The 20,529-nt window shown below is 43.6% G+C and overlaps 1 protein-coding gene and 1 long non-coding RNA gene across 3 annotated transcripts in view; one reads left to right on the top strand and one right to left on the bottom strand.

Moving 5' to 3' along the window:
* The window catches only part of LOC125399935 (ATP-dependent translocase ABCB1), a 155,337-nt gene extending 142,199 nt beyond the window's left edge, over positions 1–13,138 (top strand). For both annotated transcript variants that reach the window (XM_087902427.1, XM_087902426.1), the window contains exons 22-28: positions 1,072–1,172; positions 2,708–2,848; positions 4,992–5,148; positions 5,579–5,776; positions 8,239–8,445; positions 11,685–11,831; positions 12,541–13,138. In XM_087902427.1, coding sequence (XP_087758553.1) covers positions 1,072–1,172; positions 2,708–2,848; positions 4,992–5,148; positions 5,579–5,776; positions 8,239–8,445; positions 11,685–11,831; positions 12,541–12,747 — 1,158 coding nt within the window. In that variant the 3' untranslated portion in view covers positions 12,748–13,138. The remainder of the gene's footprint in view (positions 1–1,071; positions 1,173–2,707; positions 2,849–4,991; positions 5,149–5,578; positions 5,777–8,238; positions 8,446–11,684; positions 11,832–12,540) is intronic.
* On the bottom strand, positions 12,774–18,279 carry LOC148117591 (uncharacterized). Its single transcript, XR_015736861.1, has 3 exons — positions 18,151–18,279; positions 17,975–18,059; positions 12,774–13,986 (listed from the first exon to the last, which is right to left on the bottom strand). It is a non-coding gene; the product is annotated as an uncharacterized LOC148117591 (long non-coding RNA).
* Between the last annotated feature and the right edge of the window lie 2,250 nt (positions 18,280–20,529).

The following is a 20,529-nucleotide window of genomic DNA, read 5'->3' as shown; positions in this document are numbered from 1 at the left end:
ATTAAAACACAACTAAATATTAGACACCCTCTTGAAAAAATTATATGTCATGCTCATCAAAAGATGATATTTAGCTGGATGCTGGTGGCGCACGCCTTTAATCTCAGCAATCGGGAGGCAGAGGCAGGCTGATCTCTGTGAGTTCTAGGCTAGCCTAGTCTACGAGAGCTACACAGGGAAACCCTGTCTCCAAAAACCAAAAGAAAAAAAAGATATTTATTAAAGGCAATTTATTGCTTTTGACCTCTTATCACTATTACAATGCTATTTTTAATAAAAAGAATTGAAGCCATTGTTAGTAATGCCTAACTGGCCACAATATTAAGTAGCCATTAAACACTCATTATTAAGCCAAGCATGGTGGCTCACACCTTTAATCCCAGCACTTTTGAGGCAGAGGTAGGAAGATTTCTGTGAGCTTGAGGCCAGCCAGTTCCAGGGCAGTCAGAACAGGCAGCTGTTACACAAGAAACCCTGTCTCTCAAAAAAGCAAAAAAACCAAAACCCCAACTCATTATTAATGTATATTGAAAGAACTTGAAAAATACTGTTGAAATTGGTTAGGCAAAATAGAGAATTCAGTCTCATATTGTTAAAGATATATGCGTACAGGAAAAGCATGTATAAGCTACTTTGAAAAATATATTAGTGTGTAATTATTATTTTCATCACTCTCTGAACATCTTTTAAGCTTTATGGAGTTACCATGAGTGACAGTTTCACAGAGAAAAAGTCATGTATAAATATCACATTTTCAAAAAAGTAACAATAAATGTTTTTTTAAATATTACATTCACAGAAGACAGACTCATTTGAAAGCTGCCATGTGGCTTCAGATAAATTCTTCTTGCTTGGTGTTCCAACTTCTCTTTTTGTATGGAGGGCCAGGCTAAATTACTAGGTCTCTCTTAAGGGTGTAAAATTCAGTTTCATAAGTCACCATTCTTTTTCATACAGAAGACAGTTATCGTTCAGTGGTACATAAGAGATACATTATAATAGGTTAACTCTATTAGTAGAATTCATTTCCCGTGTTTGACTTTGTGCCTGGTAACGGGTGAACTTTTACAGATCGCTACTGAAGCCATAGAGAACTTCCGCACTGTCGTCTCTTTGACTCGGGAGCAGAAGTTTGAAGATACGTATGCTCACAGCTTGCAGATACCATACAAGTAAGAAGCCCTGAAGAGTGGGCCAGGGCTCGGTGGGGTTTTCCAGTGAGGACTTCCGTTTTCAGGACTGCTTTTGAGAGGCAGTAGAGTGAACAGAAGAAAGTACTAGAAGGAACACCTGAGACTCTCAAGGGAGAAGAAGAGACCCAAGCTTAGGCAGGGGCATCTGTGAGGTAGAAGCAGTGAAGATCGGGGACACTGGGGAGGACAGAGACGAGGACCATGGGTAACGCCTCTGGTGTCCTGTAGGGATGATGACCCTGCTATTTGCCGTATTAGGGTGCGGGGAGGGTTCTCTATGGAGGTGTTGTGGGGATCTCTCCAGGATACTTTCTGCTCCTTTCTTTCCTGGGGAGACCTTCTCTTCTCCCTGTACCCCAGCAGTACCTATGGCAGCTCTAAAAAGGTGACCACGACACTGGCGAGGCCAACCTTGGAGTCATAATCATGACAGGTCTTCTTTTTCTGAGGAAAGAGAATATGAGCAAAGAGGTCAAGACCATGATGGGGACACCCACTGAAACAGTTTATCTGCGCTAATGGAAGCTCACCAACCGCAGCTGGACAGGGAAGGAACCAGCATAGGACCAAACTAGGCCCTCTGAATATGGGTGACAGTTGTATGACTGGGGCAAACTGCGGGGCCACTGGCAGTAGCACCAGGATTTATCCCTACTGCTTGTACTGGCTTTTTGGGAACCCATTCTCCTTGAAAGGATACCTTGCTCAGCCTACACATAGTAGGGAGGGCCTTGGACCTTCCCCACAGCAATGTGCCTTATGCTCTCTGAGAAGTGGATAGGGGAGTGGAGGGGGGGGGGGGAATAGGTGGAAGGAATGGGAGGAGGGGAGGGAGTGGGAACTGGGATTGGTATGTACAATGACAAACAATAGTTTGTTTTCTTTTAAAAAAAATAAATTTAAAAAAAAATTCCAGCAAGAGGCCAAGACAAGAAGAAAGTTGGTGGGGTTAGCAGGACAGGAAGGTCAAAGGGCTTCCCATCCCCACCCTGTTCCTGCCCTCACCTCACACCCAGGATCATTGTTCAGACATTCCTGGAATGTTAATGGTTTGTAAAGCCTCCCTGGCTCCAGGCACTTAAGTGCCTTTTGCTTCCCACACACACACACACACACACACACACACACACACACACACACAGCGCCCTCCACTGCTTTGAGGAAGTGCACCTCAGCTAGATCCCCACAGGCAAGGACAAGCCTGCTGCCCTGCCAACCACAGCTGGAGGGTGTTGGGTAGATGTGTTGATCCCCAAGTTGGGAAAAGGGAAGGACCATTCATTTGTTAATGTAAAACAGGCTCTTCTCAGGGTTACAGGTCAGGTTATCAACCCACTAAGACTTAAAAGTCCTACACTAAAGATGGAGACACAGTTGCGTCTCAGAGATGAGACCAGTTCTAAGGAATGGAGTCCATTGTGTCTGTCCCTCGTGTGCCCCACCGCCAGCCCCACAGGAAGTTACTTGATGACTGAGAGATGAAGTGGGGTAAATTTGGGTTCTCTTCTTTCCAGAAACTCTTTGAAGAAAGGTCACATCTTTGGGATCACATTCTCCTTAACCCAGGCCATGATGTATTTTTCCTATGCCGCTTGTTTCCGGTTTGGTGCCTACTTGGTGGCTCATGAACTGATGACTTTTGAAAATGTTCTGTTGTAAGTATTGTGCTCATATTTATAATCTAACCCTGAAAGTCAATCTAGGATGAGAAATTGTATAGTGAAGTGTCAGGGAGGACATCTGGGGGTTAAGAAAGTGGCATTTTGCCTCTGAGAGTCCGTGTGACACCGCGAACACCCCACATTTCATCAGACACTCTTCTATCCTGTGCTGACTCACACATATCTGATCATTCCAGAGCTGTGCCTAGACATGTAGATTCAGTCAAGGCTCTCCAGAAAGCCATGCCTTTGGACAAAGGTCTTATGTATGTTCAGCAAGGAGGTGAATGGCTCCTTTAAAAACCTTTCCAACAAGGGCAGCTATGAGGTGGGCGATGTGCCAACTCTTACCAAACCTGAGATATTAAAGGTAAAGAAACACATTCGGGTATATCGATACAGACATACACATGCGTGCACATGCGCATGCATGCACACACAGAGAGACAGACGGAGAAAGAGAGAGAGAGAGAGAGAGAGAGAGAGAGAGAGAGAGAGAGAGAGAGAATAAGAGAGCATAGAGCATAGAAAGTTTCCCCATAAAGTGGGGAGATTACTCAGAAACTAAAACCCTCCTTTCTCCTAAAGGGCTGGATATTTTTGTTTGTTTTTGTTTTTAAGTGTTACGGGTAGCCTTGCATCAGTTTACCCCACATCATTTCCGATTAGTCAGCTTAGACAAAGGGTTGCTGAAGTCCACAGCTTTACCTAAACGCGTGTCAGGACCAGCCTTGACCATATCAGCCCCCCCCCCCATGCTGGAGGAGAGGAAGCCTGCCAGCCTTTTGTCTTGGGAAGGAGGGTAAGGGCGAATCCAGAAGTTATTATTGTTACTATTTATCAGTGGCCCCTTGCCTTGTTTGTTTACCTCTCAGGGGTCTAATTCTTAATTCCTCAGAAGCTGAAGGAATTTTTCATTGACAACGGGAGATCTAGACTAGAATTTTCCTTCTGTGTCTCTGCAAACATGGAGCGTTATACTTTGGTCATGAGAAGAGAAGCCTGCGAGAAATCACACTAGTGATGTCACCAAATATATCGCTTGGTCGTCAAAATGATAGATGAACTTCTGAGCTTCCAAGTGGTGGCAGGCCAGGCCAGACTCTTCCCCCGAATAGTTCAACATGGTTAGTGCTGTTAAGGGTTTGCATTGCACCCCAAACCATATAAGCCCGGCACTGTAGTGTGTTAATACACCATTTCTGCCCTGGTTAAACATTGAGTTAGTCATACATTGTAGTTAATTCAAGATTTAAATTGTTCTCCTAACATACATGAATCCTGGGGGTTTGTATGATTTTGCCCAAAGACCAAAGTCAGACACTCCCGGAACTGGGACATTAATTTGATCATGCTTTTGATTATTTTTTTACCCCAGGATTTTTGAAGTTGCTGGCATGAGCCCTATGTCATAGGTTAAGAATGCAGCAGTTTCTTGAAAGCGGCATCATAGCCGTGTATTCGGAAATAACGTCGTCTTTATTGCTTGGCTCACATGCTATCTAGGAATCAATAGTGGTAACAGTATGCATTGCCATAGTTACAGTGTGCAGTGACCAGAATCTAAACTTCAGTGACATGGAACTATAAACATTTATTCTGCTTGGAGTCTCTGGGTCAGTTCTCCTTAGCAGAGCTGGATCCTGTTGTGATCCATGCTGTCTGCAGTGAGCTCAGTAGCCAGAGCGAGTGAAGGAGAGGAAAATAAAGGGGAAGAAAACATGCTGAGTCACAGGACTGGAATTGGCTGCAGGGATTTCCACCACATCCTGTCTGGGAAAACACGCACAAGGCCACCCCAGGTTCAAAAAGGGATAAACAAATTTGTAACTCTCAGTAGGAAGAAGCAAAGGTCACGTAAAGAGTTGAGGGTAACGGGAGGTGAGGGGGGGGGAGCTGTCCTGCTGATGAGAGCATATAAGGCAAAGAAAGGGCTTTTTATCTTTCACCTTTAAAACTGCAATGGCTCCCTGGTCACAGAGTGCCACGTTGACCACACTGTGGCCATCACAGAGTGCCACGTTGACCACACTGTGGCCATCACAGAGTGCCACGTTGACCACACTGTGGCCATCACAGAGTGCCACGTTGACCACACTGTGGCCATCACTGCACATGCCTGTCTTCTCTTTTCCAGAGTATTCTCAGCTATTGTCTTCGGTGCCATGGCAGTTGGACAGGTCAGTTCTTTCGCTCCTGACTACGCCAAAGCCAAAGTGTCGGCATCGCACATCATCATGATCATTGAGAAAGTTCCTGAGATTGACAGCTACAGCACAGAAGGCCTGAAGCCGGTGAGTCTGTCCTTCCGGTGGATGATCCAGCCCTAACTTCTCAATGAAGAGATGCAAAGAGGAAATATAGTAAAATTGGTGCTTTAATTTTAAAAATTACATGCTGTTGCTAAGACCTAGATGGGCTGATTTGAATAAATGTTAATACTATGTATTAGTAGTCATTACTTTTATAGAACAAAGTTACAGGGAGATAAGACTATAGAAATCCAGTTCATAGGTTTTTGTATCCAGTCTGGGAGAGTATATTGGTGTTGAATTGATAACTCATGCTGTAAAACCATTACCTCTTTAGATTTAATTCCAGAGACGAAATGAAGCTTGACTGTGGTACAAACTCCCTTCCAACACCCGGAACTAGGAGTTCCCACAGTAACCTGTGTTTTCAAGATTGTGGCGATCAAACTGTGTGTCACTGTTCTCATTTTAGAGTACATTGGAAGGAAATGTGCAATTTAGTGACGTCATGTTCAACTATCCCACCCGACCCGACATCCCAGTGCTTCAGGGGCTGAGCCTGGAGGTGAAGAAGGGGCAGACGCTGGCCCTGGTGGGCAGCAGCGGCTGCGGGAAGAGCACAGTGGTCCAGCTGCTCGAGAGGTTCTACGACCCCAGGGCCGGGACAGTGGTGAGCACACGTTTGTGTTCCGAACATTTCAGGTTTTTAATCATCTAAATGGCTGGAAGTGTTTGACCATTGGCCACAGTGTTTTTTTTAACCTTTAAGCAGAGCCATTGTTAAGTAATCTGACAGCCCAAGCGGCCAATCCATGCCAACTACACTGGCCAGTTGACCCGGCTTCTCTCTCAATACCCTGCCCCTCTGTCCTCTATTGCAAGCAACATTTGACCACCTCTCTCCCTTGCCATGGTGAGATTTCATCTGACAGTGTAAGAGCTGGCAAGACCTGGAGTAGCCAGAAAAATAAAGAGTTTTGAGAGCTGGAAATGGGGTGAAAAGTCAAAGGTAGGATGCATTTCAGTGAAAAAGTGGCTTGCAAAGACCCAGATATGGAAAGATGAGGACTGAGAAGTCAGGATACAATATGGCCACTTGTGGGTTACTCCCACCTCTCACTCTGCTCTCAGTGAAGAGTTGGTGGTGCAAACAGGTTGGCATGGATGAAGGATGGTTAGAGAGGGATGTGGGGATGAAGAAAACCACGGTAAAAGAGGCAAGGAAGCACAGCGGCAGGAATGGGAGACGATCAGGGAACTGGCGAAGATGAGTCCCAAGCATCTTCAAGGCCAGATAAGACAGTACTACTGACCACACAGAGGACATCTTCCATGGCACAACAAAACGCACAGGGCTCCCATAGTAAGATGGAGAGTGACTAGGAGTACGGAGGGATGCCCTTTCCCATAGTAAGGTGGAGAGTGACTAGGAGTACGGAGGGACGCCCTTTCCCATAGTAAGGTGGAGAGTGACTAGGAGTACGGAGGGACGCCCTTTCCCATAGTAAGATGGAGAGTGACTAGGAGTACGGAGGGACGCCCTTTCCCATAGTAAGATGGAGAGTGACTAGGAGTACGGAGGGACGCCCTTTCGGCTTCTTGACTAAAATTTCTCTGAGGGAGAAATCAGGATTCCATATGCAACAAAACCCTGCGAGCCTGTGGGAAAACTGTCCTAGATGCTGGGCATGAGAGAGAAATCCTATAGGGAGTAATGAATTTTAATGATTACAATGAGCAAGAAGTAGGAAAAGAGCCAAAGAAACAGGATTCAGATTCAGAGCAGCGAACTGTTACTATGTATGCGATTAGCTATGAGTGTGCAGAACATCACAGAAGCATTAGCAGTGACCCATTGCTCCAGGGGCCTCGGCAGTACTAGTAACTGAGACAAAAAGAGAATTTTTTCACCTGCCATCCGTGGTTCTTTCAACTTCCCCACAATAATTATTCACCGCTACTTTGATTTTTTTTTTTTTTTGAAATAGGGTTTCTCTGTGTAACAGCCTGGCTGTCCTGAAATTCTCTTTGTAGACCAGGCTGGCCTCTTTTCTATTCTATTCCAAAACTGTTATGACAGGAGGAAGGATTGTAGGAGCCAGAGAGATCAAGGACACCACAGAACCATCTAAGCTGGGCTTACAGGGGCTCACAGAGACTGAACTGAAAACCCAGGAGTCTGCACAGGACGTAGGCCCTCTGCATATGTGTTACAGTTGTGTAGCATGGTCTTCTTGTGGGACTCCTAACAGTTGGAACAGGGGCTGTCTCTGACTCTGTTACCTGCTTTGGGACCCTTTCCTCCTACTGGGTTGCATCATCCAGCCTTAATAGGAGAGGAAGTACCTAGTCTCACTGTAACTTGATATGCCAAGGCTGGTTTATATCCATGAGGGCCTGCCCATTTCTGTAGAGAAATGGAGGAGGAAGAGTGGATGGGAGGGTGTGTGTGGTCAGGATGGAAAAACAAAAATACACACACACACATACACACACACACACACACACACACGTCATGACTTTACTGCATCAATTCTTTACTGGTTACAAGATCTCTGATCTTTTCCTTACTGCCTTTCTATAAACTATTTTCTGATTTTAGGTTTCAGTTTTATTACTGATTTTTGAACACAGGACTAAATAATGTTATTACTACATTCAAAATTAGTGAAATGTTGGTTCTCAAACTCTGATTACATTCTCAAATATAAACAATTTATTTTGTTAAACATATTAAATATTTTTGTAAAGAGTTGTAAGGTCCGGCTGTTGATAGTTTATGCCTATAATCTCAGTATTTGAGAGGCTGAGGCAGGAGAATTCCCATGGAGTCATTGCTAGCCTGAACTACCGTGCGAGTGCCTGCCAGCCTGGGCTACAGAGTGAGACCTTATCTCGCTCTGTAGAGTTACAGAGGTAGTGAGAAACAAATCAAAGTGCCTTGATACATACATATGAAAGTGTAATAATTAACTCATTATTTTATATGTCAACTAAAAAAAAATCAACCAGAAAGCCTTTTCCTTAATCTCACAGTAACCCAAGAGTTTTTTACTATGAAATAATGGCAGCTAATTGTCTAAATCTGAACTGTGCTGATCCTGAAGTTGGACTGTGAACCCTTGCTCTCAGTTTGTAGACGGCAAAGAAGCAAAGCAACTGAACGTCCAGTGGCTCCGAGCCCAGCTAGGCATTGTGTCCCAGGAGCCCATCCTGTTTGACTGCAGCATCGCCGAGAACATCGCCTACGGAGACAACAGCCGGGTCGTGTCCCAGGATGAGATCGAGAAGGCGGCCAAGGAGGCCAACATCCACCAGTTCATCGCATCGCTGCCTGACGTATGTACCTTGGGCCTGGCAGTTAGCAGCTCCTCTCGGTTGTTCTTTGTTGCTCCCCCTCCCTATCCTGGGGGTGAAACCCAGGGCATTGCACATTGCAGGCACCCCTAGGCCTGTCGTCAGAAACCCGGAAGTCTGGCTGCCCAAAGGTAAAGAGAAATTAGAAATCAAAATAGACCTTACCAGCAGAGAGGCATCTATTCATACTTCTTATCCGAGTTAGAGGTTATGTTTGCTCAGTCGCTTAACTGCCATTGTGAGGAAGCAACACAATGTTAGACTTTTTCAAGTAGAAGAGACGGGGACTTTGAGAACTGGAGCAACCCTTAGGGCCGTAAGCTCAAGGATCCACAGTGGAACAGTCCTTTAGTTTCTTAGCTTAGGGTCCAGCAGTTTCCGGTCTGGGGATCCACGTGAGCGTCCCCTCCCAGGTAAAGAGTGGACAGGCAGCATCTAGTTTCCGTGGACGCCGCACTGTTTCTGCAGAGAAAACGGGCACAGTCGTTCTGTAGCTCCCCTCAGTGACCCATGTGACCGTATGGAGTTAGGCCAGACAAGAGATGTCTGCCCATGCTAGAAAGAAGGGTCTCTGAATAGAGCTGAGTCACTGGGCATGGCTGTGGTATTATATAATTTGGAATTGTTGTACCATCCATTGTAGGGTCCTGAGCTACAGTCTTAGAATTGACTATCAAAATCTTTTCCTGGGCTTTTATCTTATGGACTTCTCTCATTTCTTCCTGTAAGTTAGATAAATTGAACCGCTCACCTTCCTGTGTATCTTCTTAGATCTGACATAAATATTACACGCTCGCGTATCCTCACTAGTTATGTTTGTCATTACAGGAAGTGCTCATGATAAAATAAGGCTTGCCTGCCTCAAACTAGCCAGACAAGGATGACACAAGGTGGCCCAAACACTTCCCTAAAACTTTTTTCCTTTGGTCTTCTCACAAATAACTGCTACCCTCAAACACATTGCCTGGGAAAAGGCCTGCCCCTTCCTCTCCTCAGTATTGTCTAGTCATGAATTATTAACAGTTTGAGGTCAAAGTACAGAACCTAGTCACCCTTTACTAGTAAGAGTCACCAGCTCTCAAAGCCTGAATGTGGATGAATATCACCATGGAAGTTATTAAAAGTACGAAGTACCCGGCGCCACCCTATCTCTGGTGAAGAAGAATATTCTGGCAGTGGGGCCAAAAGCTCTGAGACTTAAAGCCACGATAATGCTGTTGCCGGCTACAACACAGAACCACTATAACTATAATCTCTTAAAATAATTTTGACCTCTGGTATTTGACAACTGCAAGGCCCCACCTCTGGCCTTGGATCTTTCTCTCCCTGTTCCTCAGATCATGTCTGTGGATGTCATGGTTCTTGTTCTCAGTGTTCAAGACTAGCCTGTTCTCTAAGCGCCCCTCTGTCAGTGATTAGACTAGAATCTGGCTTACTCTGCCCCTCTGTTTCCTCCTTCCTGTGGGTCACAGTACTGTCTTTATGGACCTCACACGGATCACCAGAGTTCCTGCCGTCTGGTGACTCCACAGTCACATGGGGAGGGACACATCAGAGCACCTCGATTCTGAGGCAGACAGCTCAGCGGTGGAACGCCTATGAAGCATCTGCCCAGACCTTACTGGGGGCCTTCTCTCCGGAGGCTGGAGAGATTGTTCAGTCATAAAGTGCTTGCAGCACAACCCTGAGGCTCCGAGTTTAATCCCCCGCACCCAGGCAAAGAGAAGGGTGGGGTACGAGCTTCTTATCCCACCCAGCCCTGAGAGGCACATAGAGGATCCCTCAGACATCACATTAAGCCAGCCTGGCCTAATCAGTGAGCCCTAGATCGCGGTGAGAAGCCCTGTCTCAAGAAAAGAGTGAACAGTTTCCAAGGAGCACAGCACACGCATGCGCACACACATGCACACACACACACACACACACACACACACACACACACATGCGCGCGTGCGCACACGCACGCATGCACGCACACCAATAAGAAAGGAGAACATGAACTTAAATATAGAACATGAATTAAGAGTCAAAATTCAGGTATAAAAATTAGAACCCACATTTTGATTATAATCTCAGCATATTAAGGGCTAAAATATAGGAAAAGTATGTTTCTAGTTGAACACGATGCCACATCCTCTGAACACCCTGTAGCTTCTGTCTCTCACGTCATATTGACTAGTGATGCTAGCTATGATGGGAAACAGGATAGGAAGAATTTTGCATGAAAAGTGAAACCAAAATTTTTTGAAGAACATTTATTTGACTTTTCAAGGTAAAATATTAAAGTATAATTCCTTAATATCAATTAATTAACATTATTTACTTGTTGGTGACAGTTCATAAAAACAAAGACCCAAATGCTAACATCCTAAAAATCTCTCTCTTTTTTTTAACTTTGTAATACTTCACAGGGCGTCAAGTGCAGATTCTGAATAAGACAAGCCTTGATAATATCATACAGCTGTTTGAATTTCCCGCAAATCTTGTCCTAAACGTAATGAGACCAAAAGGTGAAAGTTAGTATCACTGCAAAATTCCTAGACTTAGAAATTTTGGTCCGCTCACATAAAGCACACAGTTTTCAGGTATCTAGTTTCAGCCAGGATAAAATGAGGTGATGGCACACATCTGTCCTCCCACCACTGGTAAGAGGCAGGAGGAGTTCAAGGACAGGCTGGTCTGGGTAGTGAGTGTGAGACTCCCCTGGGATACAGAGTGAGACCCTAGGAGAGGAGACAGAGAGTTAGCACAATGGCTTTGGAAGGAGAGGAGTTTGCTGCCATGCTGGACACGTGACTTTGATCCCCAGGGAGGATCTAACCATTACTATTTGCCCTGTGATCCCAGGCAGACAGACAGACAGACACACAGACACACACACACACACACACACAGAGAGAGAGAAACACAATGTAAAAACACATAAAAATAACAAGGATATTAAATTCACCATTTTAAAACTGTTTTGTTGTTCTCTTCTATGAACCCATTTTAACTTGTAGGACCAAATTTTCTAATTATTATATATACATATGAAAGTGTGTGTATAAGTATGTACACACATGTATATATATAATGAGTGAGCCATAGATTTTGTTTTCATACTTGGATTTCGACTGTTAAATCCATGTTTTATATTATATATTATGTATATTAGAAAATTATATATTCTGTGTCACACTGTGTTTGCACTTCGTCGTCAGCTCTGTTTTCATTCACAGAAATACAACACCAGAGTAGGAGACAAAGGGACTCAGCTGTCAGGTGGGCAGAAGCAGCGCATCGCCATAGCGCGCGCCCTCGTCAGACAGCCTCACATTTTGCTCCTGGATGAAGCAACGTCGGCTCTGGATACGGAGAGCGAAAAGGTAAGGATTGGAGTTGAGTCTTTCTCTGCCACAGTAGAGAACGCTGGGCCAGGTAGCTGATTGTTGCCTGTGTGGGCTCCCCATGGAGTTAAAATCTGTCTGCAGCTGGGATTTAGGAGCCCTGCCTGAAGTGATGAAAGCAAGAGTAGTCTTGGACTCTGTGTTCTGTGAAGTCTGCCTGCAAGCTGCATGCTGGCAGCAGTCGGTTCTTGCAGCCTGCATCTCTGCAGCAGCCTGTGAGGAGCTGAAGGGAGACAGGGCCAAGGTCTGACCATGCCCTAAGACACAACTGCTGGTGCCTTCCAGCTTGAGAAAGGCTAAGAGTCCACTGTCTGAAAGGCAGATGCTCAGAGGACGCTTCTTCTGCTGCGATGGCTTTGCCATGTGCTCCAGCTTCCTGATGCGCTGTGGAGCTGGCAGGAGGCCAGCTTGAGGGATGTTGTGTGGCGAGGGCAGAGAGTGTTTGTAAGTGGTCGGATGGACTCTGTTGACGGCCCTTACCTTGAATTGGATGTCTCCTGTCTCAGAACTCACCCAAACTGGGGCTCACTTCTCTGATGGTGTAACTAATACCTTGGTTTCAATCTCTGCTTTCACCCCCACCACCACTGGTGAAGGACAGAGTGTACAAATCCTGGGGCTGGTTATGGAGGGGGCAATAGGAAGAGGGCAGCCTTTGTCCTAACTCTCGGGTGTGACTGGTCAACAGGTGGTCCAGGAAGCCCTGGACAAAGCCAGGGAAGGCCGCACCTGCATCGTGATCGCTCACCGCCTGTCCACCATCCAGAACGCAGACTTGATCGTGGTGATTCAGAACGGCAAGGTCAAGGAGCAGGGCACCCACCAGCAGCTGCTGGCGCAGAAAGGCATCTATTACACAATGGTTAGTGTGCAGACTGGAGCAAAGCGCTCGTGAGCTGTGACCATGAAAGATGTTAAATATTTTTTTAATATTTGTATTAATAAACAGCATTTAATCAAAGTCAAAAAGAAAGCATTTACTAGAATAGCTAGTTATCTATTTCTTGTCGCAAGGAAAAGCATTTAGTCCAGAGTAGAGTCTCCAGAGACTATATATTAAAGGGACAGGAATAGATATATCATCAAATGGAGAGTAATCATTTAAATTGCACTATAAAATATATAAAAGAATTAAAAGCAAATGTTTGATAATATATACTTTTATTTATGCTTTCTCATTTGTAACTATAATTGATTTCCTTGCTAAACAAATTGTATGTATCAAAGATTACTGGAATGTTTGTATAAAGTATATATAGTAAAACTAAACTTTTATATTCTTTGAATTATCTTGTCTAAAATATATGTGAAATTACATATTCTATCAGTTGGAATATTGTAGATACTTTTAGCTTTTAAGAAGTAGTCTATTATGGGGGGGGCATGCCACTCTCTGGGCAGAGTGCCTGATGCACAGACATGAGTACCTGAGTTCACATCCCTAGCACTTATATAAGCAGGTGTGGTGGCATGCATTTGTAATGTCAGTGCTAGAGGCAAAAGCAGGCAGATCCTGCAGGCTTGCTAAAATAGGGAGATGCAGGTTCATTGAGAGACCTTGTCTCAAAAATAAGAGGGAAAAGAAAAATGAGAACATCTTGATATCAATGTCTGGCCCCTACACTCCTACATGGACAAGTATACACAGATACTCATGCAAACACATGACATGCATGTGTATGTACAAACAGATAGACAGACACATGCTGGCTGTTTGAAATTGAAGAGATAAAATAAGAAAGGAAGAAGAGGTGCCCATAAAGTTCATCAAACAGTGCTTCCACCAGTTTTGCCCAGAGCAGATTCATTTTGCAGCGATCAGTAATGACTGCAGACCCATACCTAACTCTTGAATGGACAGCCATAAATGAGATATCACTGCCTCCAAAGCTCACGGAACATTACAGAAAAGGAGGCAGAAAGAATGTAAGAGCCAGAGGAAGGGCTGGGGAGACGCATAGCATCCTGACTTGTAGGAATAACATGGCTGCTACATTCTTGAACTCATAGTAGCTGTGATTGTCTGCACAAGACGACCTACAAAAGGCTGGACCAGTCAACACGCTGACATCAGAGGGAAGGGGCTCATGAGGCTCCATATCACTCAGCGGGCTTGTATGCAGTTAGCGGGTGGCTGGAAAGAGAAAGACATTTTCTTTAGTGGTTTAGTCACTAGTAATGCACTCCCTACCAATAACAGACCCTCACCTGTGTTTCTGTAAGCAACCCCAATGGAAATTATTAAGTTAATCTCTCTGTCCTTCATTTTCTCTCTGTGTCTCTCTCTCTCTTTCTCTCTCTCATACACAAAAATCCCAAAACATTAAAGGAGGACTAGCCAAGAAGATGAAGGGGATTAATGAGTGGGGAGTGGGAAGAAAGAGCAAACCTGGGTGACTGAAGGATGTTATGGCCTTGTATGAAACCACCAGAGTGAAAGGGAAAATGAAAATACCCCTAGCTGTAAACAGGGGATCTTATTAAAGGGCCCTAGGGACTCCACTGGAAAATGCTTAGACAGGATAATAGTTTCAGCAATCAGTAGCTTTTCTCTACACCAGTATTAGGAACATGCTGAGAAAAATCAGGGAAACAGTCTTATTTATAGCAGTCTCAAAATAAAGAAATCAGTAACATGTAATACCTAAGAATAACCCTGGTCAATGAAGTTAAAGACCTCTATACTGAAAACTCGGAAACACTAAAGAAAGACCTGGATGACAACACCAAACGAGCAAAGACATCCCATACACACAGATTCTCAGAGCTCATCTGGTGAAGGCTGCCTTACCAAAGTGACCCACAGACTCAATACTGTCCAAATCATAAAGTCAGTGAAATACTTCGTGAAACTATGAAAATGAATCCTAAAATTCCTATGGAAGCCCAGAGATCCTAAGTAGCCAGAACAATCCTGAGCAGAAATAACAGTGCTGGAGTTTCATAATCCCTCATTTCAAGTTATACTATAGGAAAATTCTAACAAAACTGCACGCATTGATGCAAATACAGGCCTGTGGATCAATGTAGTGGACCGTCCAGAAATAAACTCATGCAGGTAGCCTGTGTGACTTCTCATGTAGGTGTCAGAAAACACAAGTTAGGCAAAAGACAGTCTCTCCAATTAGTGGTTCTAGGAGAACCGGATTTCCACGTGTGTAATGACAGTGGATGGCTCTCTGATGCTCTGTAATTTAAAACACATCAAAGGCTTGAATGTAAAAACCTGAGCGTTTGGAATTGCTAAAGGAAAATATACATAAAACACTTCAAGATATAAGCATAGGCAAGGACATGCTGAAGTAGACTCCAGCAGTACAGATAATTATCAAAAGAATTGATAAGTAGGGTTACATGGATTAAAAAGTTTCTTCACTGTAAAAAAGCATCCACAAAGTGACAAGGCATCCTAAGGATGAGTGAACTCTCTTCCAGATAGGCATCTGACAAAGGATTAATACCTATTAAGAACTCTGTTTATGTCAGAATTTATAAAGAACATAAAATTATACCCAAAAAGTCAGTCAAGAAGTAAGTACACAAAACAAACAATTCTCAAAAGAAGCACAAATGGCCAATAAATACAAAATATGGAACATATATAAAGCTCATATGTAAGCTCAAAAGACATGGAATAACCATAATGATCTTGAACAAAAATAATAAAGCTGAAAGTGTTATAATAATTGACTACAGGGCATATTACAGAACCATAGTAACAAAAACAACATGGTACTAGCATAAAAACACACACACAGACCATTGGAGCAGAAAAGAGGTCTCAGGAATAAAGCCAGCCAACTGATGCTTAAGCAAAACATACAAGGAGAGGGACTTTTCAGCAAATGGATACCTACATGTGAAAGACTGAAGCTAGACCCCCTATCTCTCACATATCAAAATCCATTCCAAATAGGTAAAAGACTATTTCATATGACAAAACACCTCAAACTTTGAATCTACCCTTGAAGAGAGCATAGGAGAAGTGCTCTGAGATGTGGACACAAAGAGCAAGTTCCCGGGCTTCCTGATGCCAGTAGCTCAGGAAATAAACCTAAGCTTAGGCAAATGCTGTTGTATTCAATGCAAAAGCTTGCACATCAAAAGAAATAACCCAGTAAAGAACCAGTCTAAGGCAGACCTTCCACAAAGCTAAGTGCCTTACCCTCTCTGAGGATTGGAGGGGGGTTGGGTGAGAGGGTGTGTGGGGGAAATGGGAGGAGGGGAGGGGACTTGGATTGGTATTTTTAAAAAATCTAATAATTTTTTTTTAAAAAAGAAACAATCTACACAGCAGGAACAAAGTCTTTTCTAGCTGCTTTACAGATGGTTACCAATCCAGATGATATAAGTCATTAAAAAGCAATAACAACACACCAAGAAATCTAATTTCAAAATTGAAAAATAATCTAAATAACGATTTCTAAAAGATCAAAACCAAACAACCATATGGCAAGACACCCATAGGTTGCCATGCTTGTCCTTGTGATTTACAGAATTCTCAGCTGGGTAGGACTGTTGATTGCTTTCTCTCTTGGCAGCACGCGTAGCACCTTCAGAAACAATGAGTGCTAGTCTCTACAACTGCCCAAAATGCAGCCAGCAGCTGACTGTGGGCTGTGCAAGTCCAAATGATGCATCTAACACAGTCCTATGTGTTAAGCTCAGGGGAGATCTTGGACAAGGGGAAGAAAGAAATGTAGGAGCCAGAGACTTCTGCTGTGGCATCTGCTATGAGATTTTCTCTTCTATGTATGACAGGGAAGGTATACCCATGAAACCTCACCATTATGTTCTCTTAACCAAAACCTGGACAATGACAACACCAGTTGACCTACCAACATGGATGGGGGAAATCTCACAGGGCTCCACTCCTAGATCAAGAGCTACACGCAATTAATTGGAGCTGAGAAAGGGACAATCAGCCTTCTCCAGGGATGATGAGGCTCCAGTAGGTGGACCAACCCCAAGCAGTCAGCTCTAACACATACGCAAACATAAAAACAATACAAAATGAACTCAGCGCTTTCTCTATATGTGTGTGTGTGTGTGTGTGTGTATACATATATAAGTAACAATAATTAAAGATGAAGAAGTCAAGAAGGAGGGATATAGAACGATTTAGAGGATGGGAAGGGAGAGGAAATGGCATAGTACTCATGTATGAAATTCTAAACAAAATAAAAATTTAAAAAGAAGAATGACATGATCTCATTTTGTGGAAAGTGGATGTGGAGACCTGCAGGTTATACAAACTAAACCAGATTCGGAATAGATACCGAATGAAACTGTGGGAGAGATGACAAAGGGGCAATGAGAGGGAAGGAGGGGTCTAAAAAGAGGGAGGGAGGAAGGGCCGCATAAGGGAATAGGTGAAAAGGAGAAAGCAGACAGGGTGTTGCCCACACATGCAGATGTATGACAGCTGAAGTGTGGCTTCTGTGTGGCGGAAAGAAGGACATGTGCAAAGCACAGTGACACACGTATGAAACATCTTCATGAAGCCTGCTATTCTGTAACTCAACTGAAAAGCTAATAAAAGTAAAACTGAAAACTGGCCAAAGAACAGGTAAAAAACGCTGACCGTCCTCTATGCACCAGAAAACTCTAAGTGAAAACTACACCGAGACTCCACCTCGAACATGCTCAATGGACTATCATTTTCAGTAATCAATAAGAAGAGTAGATGTTGTCAAGGCTATGGGAAGTAAGAAACCTTTATACACTGCTGCCGACAATGTAACAACCATGGGAAATAGTATATAGCTTCATGGAAACACTAAAAATACAATTACTAGAGCTAGAGAGATGGTTGAATGGTAAGAGCACTTGGTGCTCTCACAGGGGATGTGGGTTCAGTTCCCAGCACCAGTGATGACTCACAACCATCCATAGCTCCAGGTCCAGAGGATTCGACCCTCTCTTATGATGTCCAAGGACAGTAGGCACACACGTGGTGCACTTACATACAGGTAGACAAAACACTCAGACATAGAATAAAATAAATCTTTAAAAATACAGTTGCTATTTGGTTCAGCTATCATTCCTGGACATATATGCCAAAGGAAGTGATTCAGCACATACCTTAGTTACTTTCCTCATTGCTGTGAAAAAAAAAATACCTGGCAAAATCCACCAAAGGAAGTAGATTATTTTCATTCATGATAATACAGTCCACTGTTGCATGCAGCAAGAGTCACAGGGAACCTACCGTCAAGAAGCAAAGAGAGATTAATGCCAGTGGTCAGCACCAGGGCATAGGATGTGGGAACTTTAGAGAAGACCAAAAATGACCTACCAGTAGAAAAGTCTTGAGTTCAGCTCTTAGCACCCCTCATGGAAGGCAGAGATGAGGGATGTGCTGTACCCCCAGCACTGGGAGGTACAGCGAGGTAGACGCTGACCAGCCAACCTCATCTACTCAGTGAGCCCTAGGTAACAAAGAGAAAGTGTCAGAAAGCAAGATTGGTGGTCCCTGAGAAATGACATTTGTGGTTGTCCTCTGGCTTCCACATTTACCCTGTGTTCATGAACATACACAAAGAAATAAAACAAAAAAAGAAAGCTATAAATCTCAGCCAGTTGGTTCCTCTTTGACTTCTTCCCACTATAACCTGCTTCAAGGGTGACAAAAATGTGTGGCTAGTGAAAGCAACAAACAGTCTGTAAAGCATTTTCCAACACTCCGGTGTCACCTGGAGTCACAACGGCTCAGTCTTCCTGGATAGAGACCTGGCTCCAGAACGAGCCAGGTGCCGCCTACTCAAAAACTAAGTTTAAGTAAAATGGAAAAAGAAACCAGAACTGCTAAGTGGCCATCAGAATCCTCCTCCCTTGGAGCCTTTTGACTTGTGCCTCTCTCAGAAGCTGCAAGTCTTGGAGGGAATTGGGACACAGTTTGGGGCAGTAACTGGGAAGGTTAATGCAGCTGACTTGGTGTCTTTAAATGGGTGCTACCTGGTAGCTTCGGTATCCCTAGTCAGCGAAGACTAGTTCAGGCTTTGAGCTGTATTACCTTAAACTCCCCTGATTGGTAAGGTGGTGGTATCTTTACTCCACTCAAATTGCTTCTCACGCCGGTGCTGGTCTCAGGCTTCTTGTTTTCAATCTTCTGTGAGGTCAGGACGGATGCCCACGGCAATTCTTTGTAAAATTTTGTAGAAACCTGGAATCATTTGACGTTTGTTGAATTTCCTAATAAAACAGTTGAGCTTATAAAAATAATTTCTTAGTCGGGTGGTGGTGGTGCACACCTTTAATTCCAGCACTCGGGAGGCAGAGATAGTTTGATCTCTGTGAGTTTGAGGCCAGCCTGGTCTCTAGAATAAGTTCTAGGACAGGCTTCAAAGATACACAGAGAAACCCTGTCTCTAAAAACAAAACAAAACAAACAAATAAAAGATTTCTTCTGCTCAAAAGAATATGCCAAGTATGTTTATTAGGTGCACAGTTTCTAGCAAACTATTTGAAGGGGGAAAATGGCCAAGTTCAGCAGACAGCCAGGTTAGACAATTTTGGCAAAAAGAACACAGGATGTTTCAGACACAGCTTTGATAACCACAGCCCAGGGGTAAGAGTTGGATCACCGGAAACTACAACTTTGACTTCTTCAAGGCCCTGGCTCCAGTCACAGAGAGGACCTTGCACATCTGCTCCAGGACAAGGACACAAAATTTAATGTTCCCTTTGTCGTTTCATCAGGATCATTAGAAAGCCTTGGGTTGTCCTTGATCCCCACAACACAAGGGTTCGCAACAATACTTTTCAAGATATTTCTGTAGACACACAAGAGAGAGATATGTACTTGGTTTTTCCAGCATGTTGTTGACATATGGTCAACATACTTTTCATCAGTTTGTTACTATTCATTTGCATCTCTTTATAATGTATTCTTCCCTGTAAAAACTTTGGGTTTGTATGTAGTCAAGGTATTTTTTTTTTGACATGTATGGTTGGTTTATAGAGTGCCTGGAAAAGCTTTCTGTAGATCTGAGTGATGAACACCCTTCTGTTTATCTCTAGTATGTTTATTTTCTTTTTGATACTTTCATATTTGAATTTTATAGAACTTCATGTGTGAGTCAGCTGACAAAGGGCTAATTGATGCAAACAGCTAATAGTGATACTAGCGTTAAGTAGGATTTTGACATTGATTTATCAGATAGTAATATGTGTATATTGTGGTGGTTTGGGGAAAAGCCCTCAAAGGGAGAGGCGCTCTTAGTGGGTGTGGCTTTATTGGAGTAGGTGTGGCCTTGATGGAGGAGGCCTGTCACTGCAGGGGTGGGCTTTGCAGTCTCATCTATGCTTAAGCCACACTCAGTGCCCCTCATTCATACCTGTTGCCTGTAGACGAAGACGTAGGACACTCAGTTCCTTCCCTAGCACCATGTCTGCATACAGGCTACCATTCCCACCATGATGAGAATGGACTAAACTTCTGAAAATGTAAGCCACCCCAATTAAATGTTTTTCTTTATAACAGTTGCTGTGGTCATGTGTCTCTTCCCAGCAATAGAAACCCTAACTAAGACATATATATTTGAGTGTGCTGAGAGGTCTCCTGATTTGTGAGCTAGTAAGTACTGACTAAAGTCTCATAAACCTCTTTCCTACTTAATAGACCTAATATTCTCTATTTGCTCTGCTTCAGAATGCTCTTCCGAAATAACTTTTC

This window comes from Myodes glareolus, chromosome 27, assembly GCF_982192425.1.
Source record: "Myodes glareolus chromosome 27, mMyoGla1.1, whole genome shotgun sequence".
NCBI lineage: Eukaryota > Metazoa > Chordata > Mammalia > Rodentia > Cricetidae > Myodes > Myodes glareolus.
The sequence above is the reverse complement of the archived record's forward strand: the minus strand, read 5'-3'. Positions and strand labels throughout refer to the sequence as shown.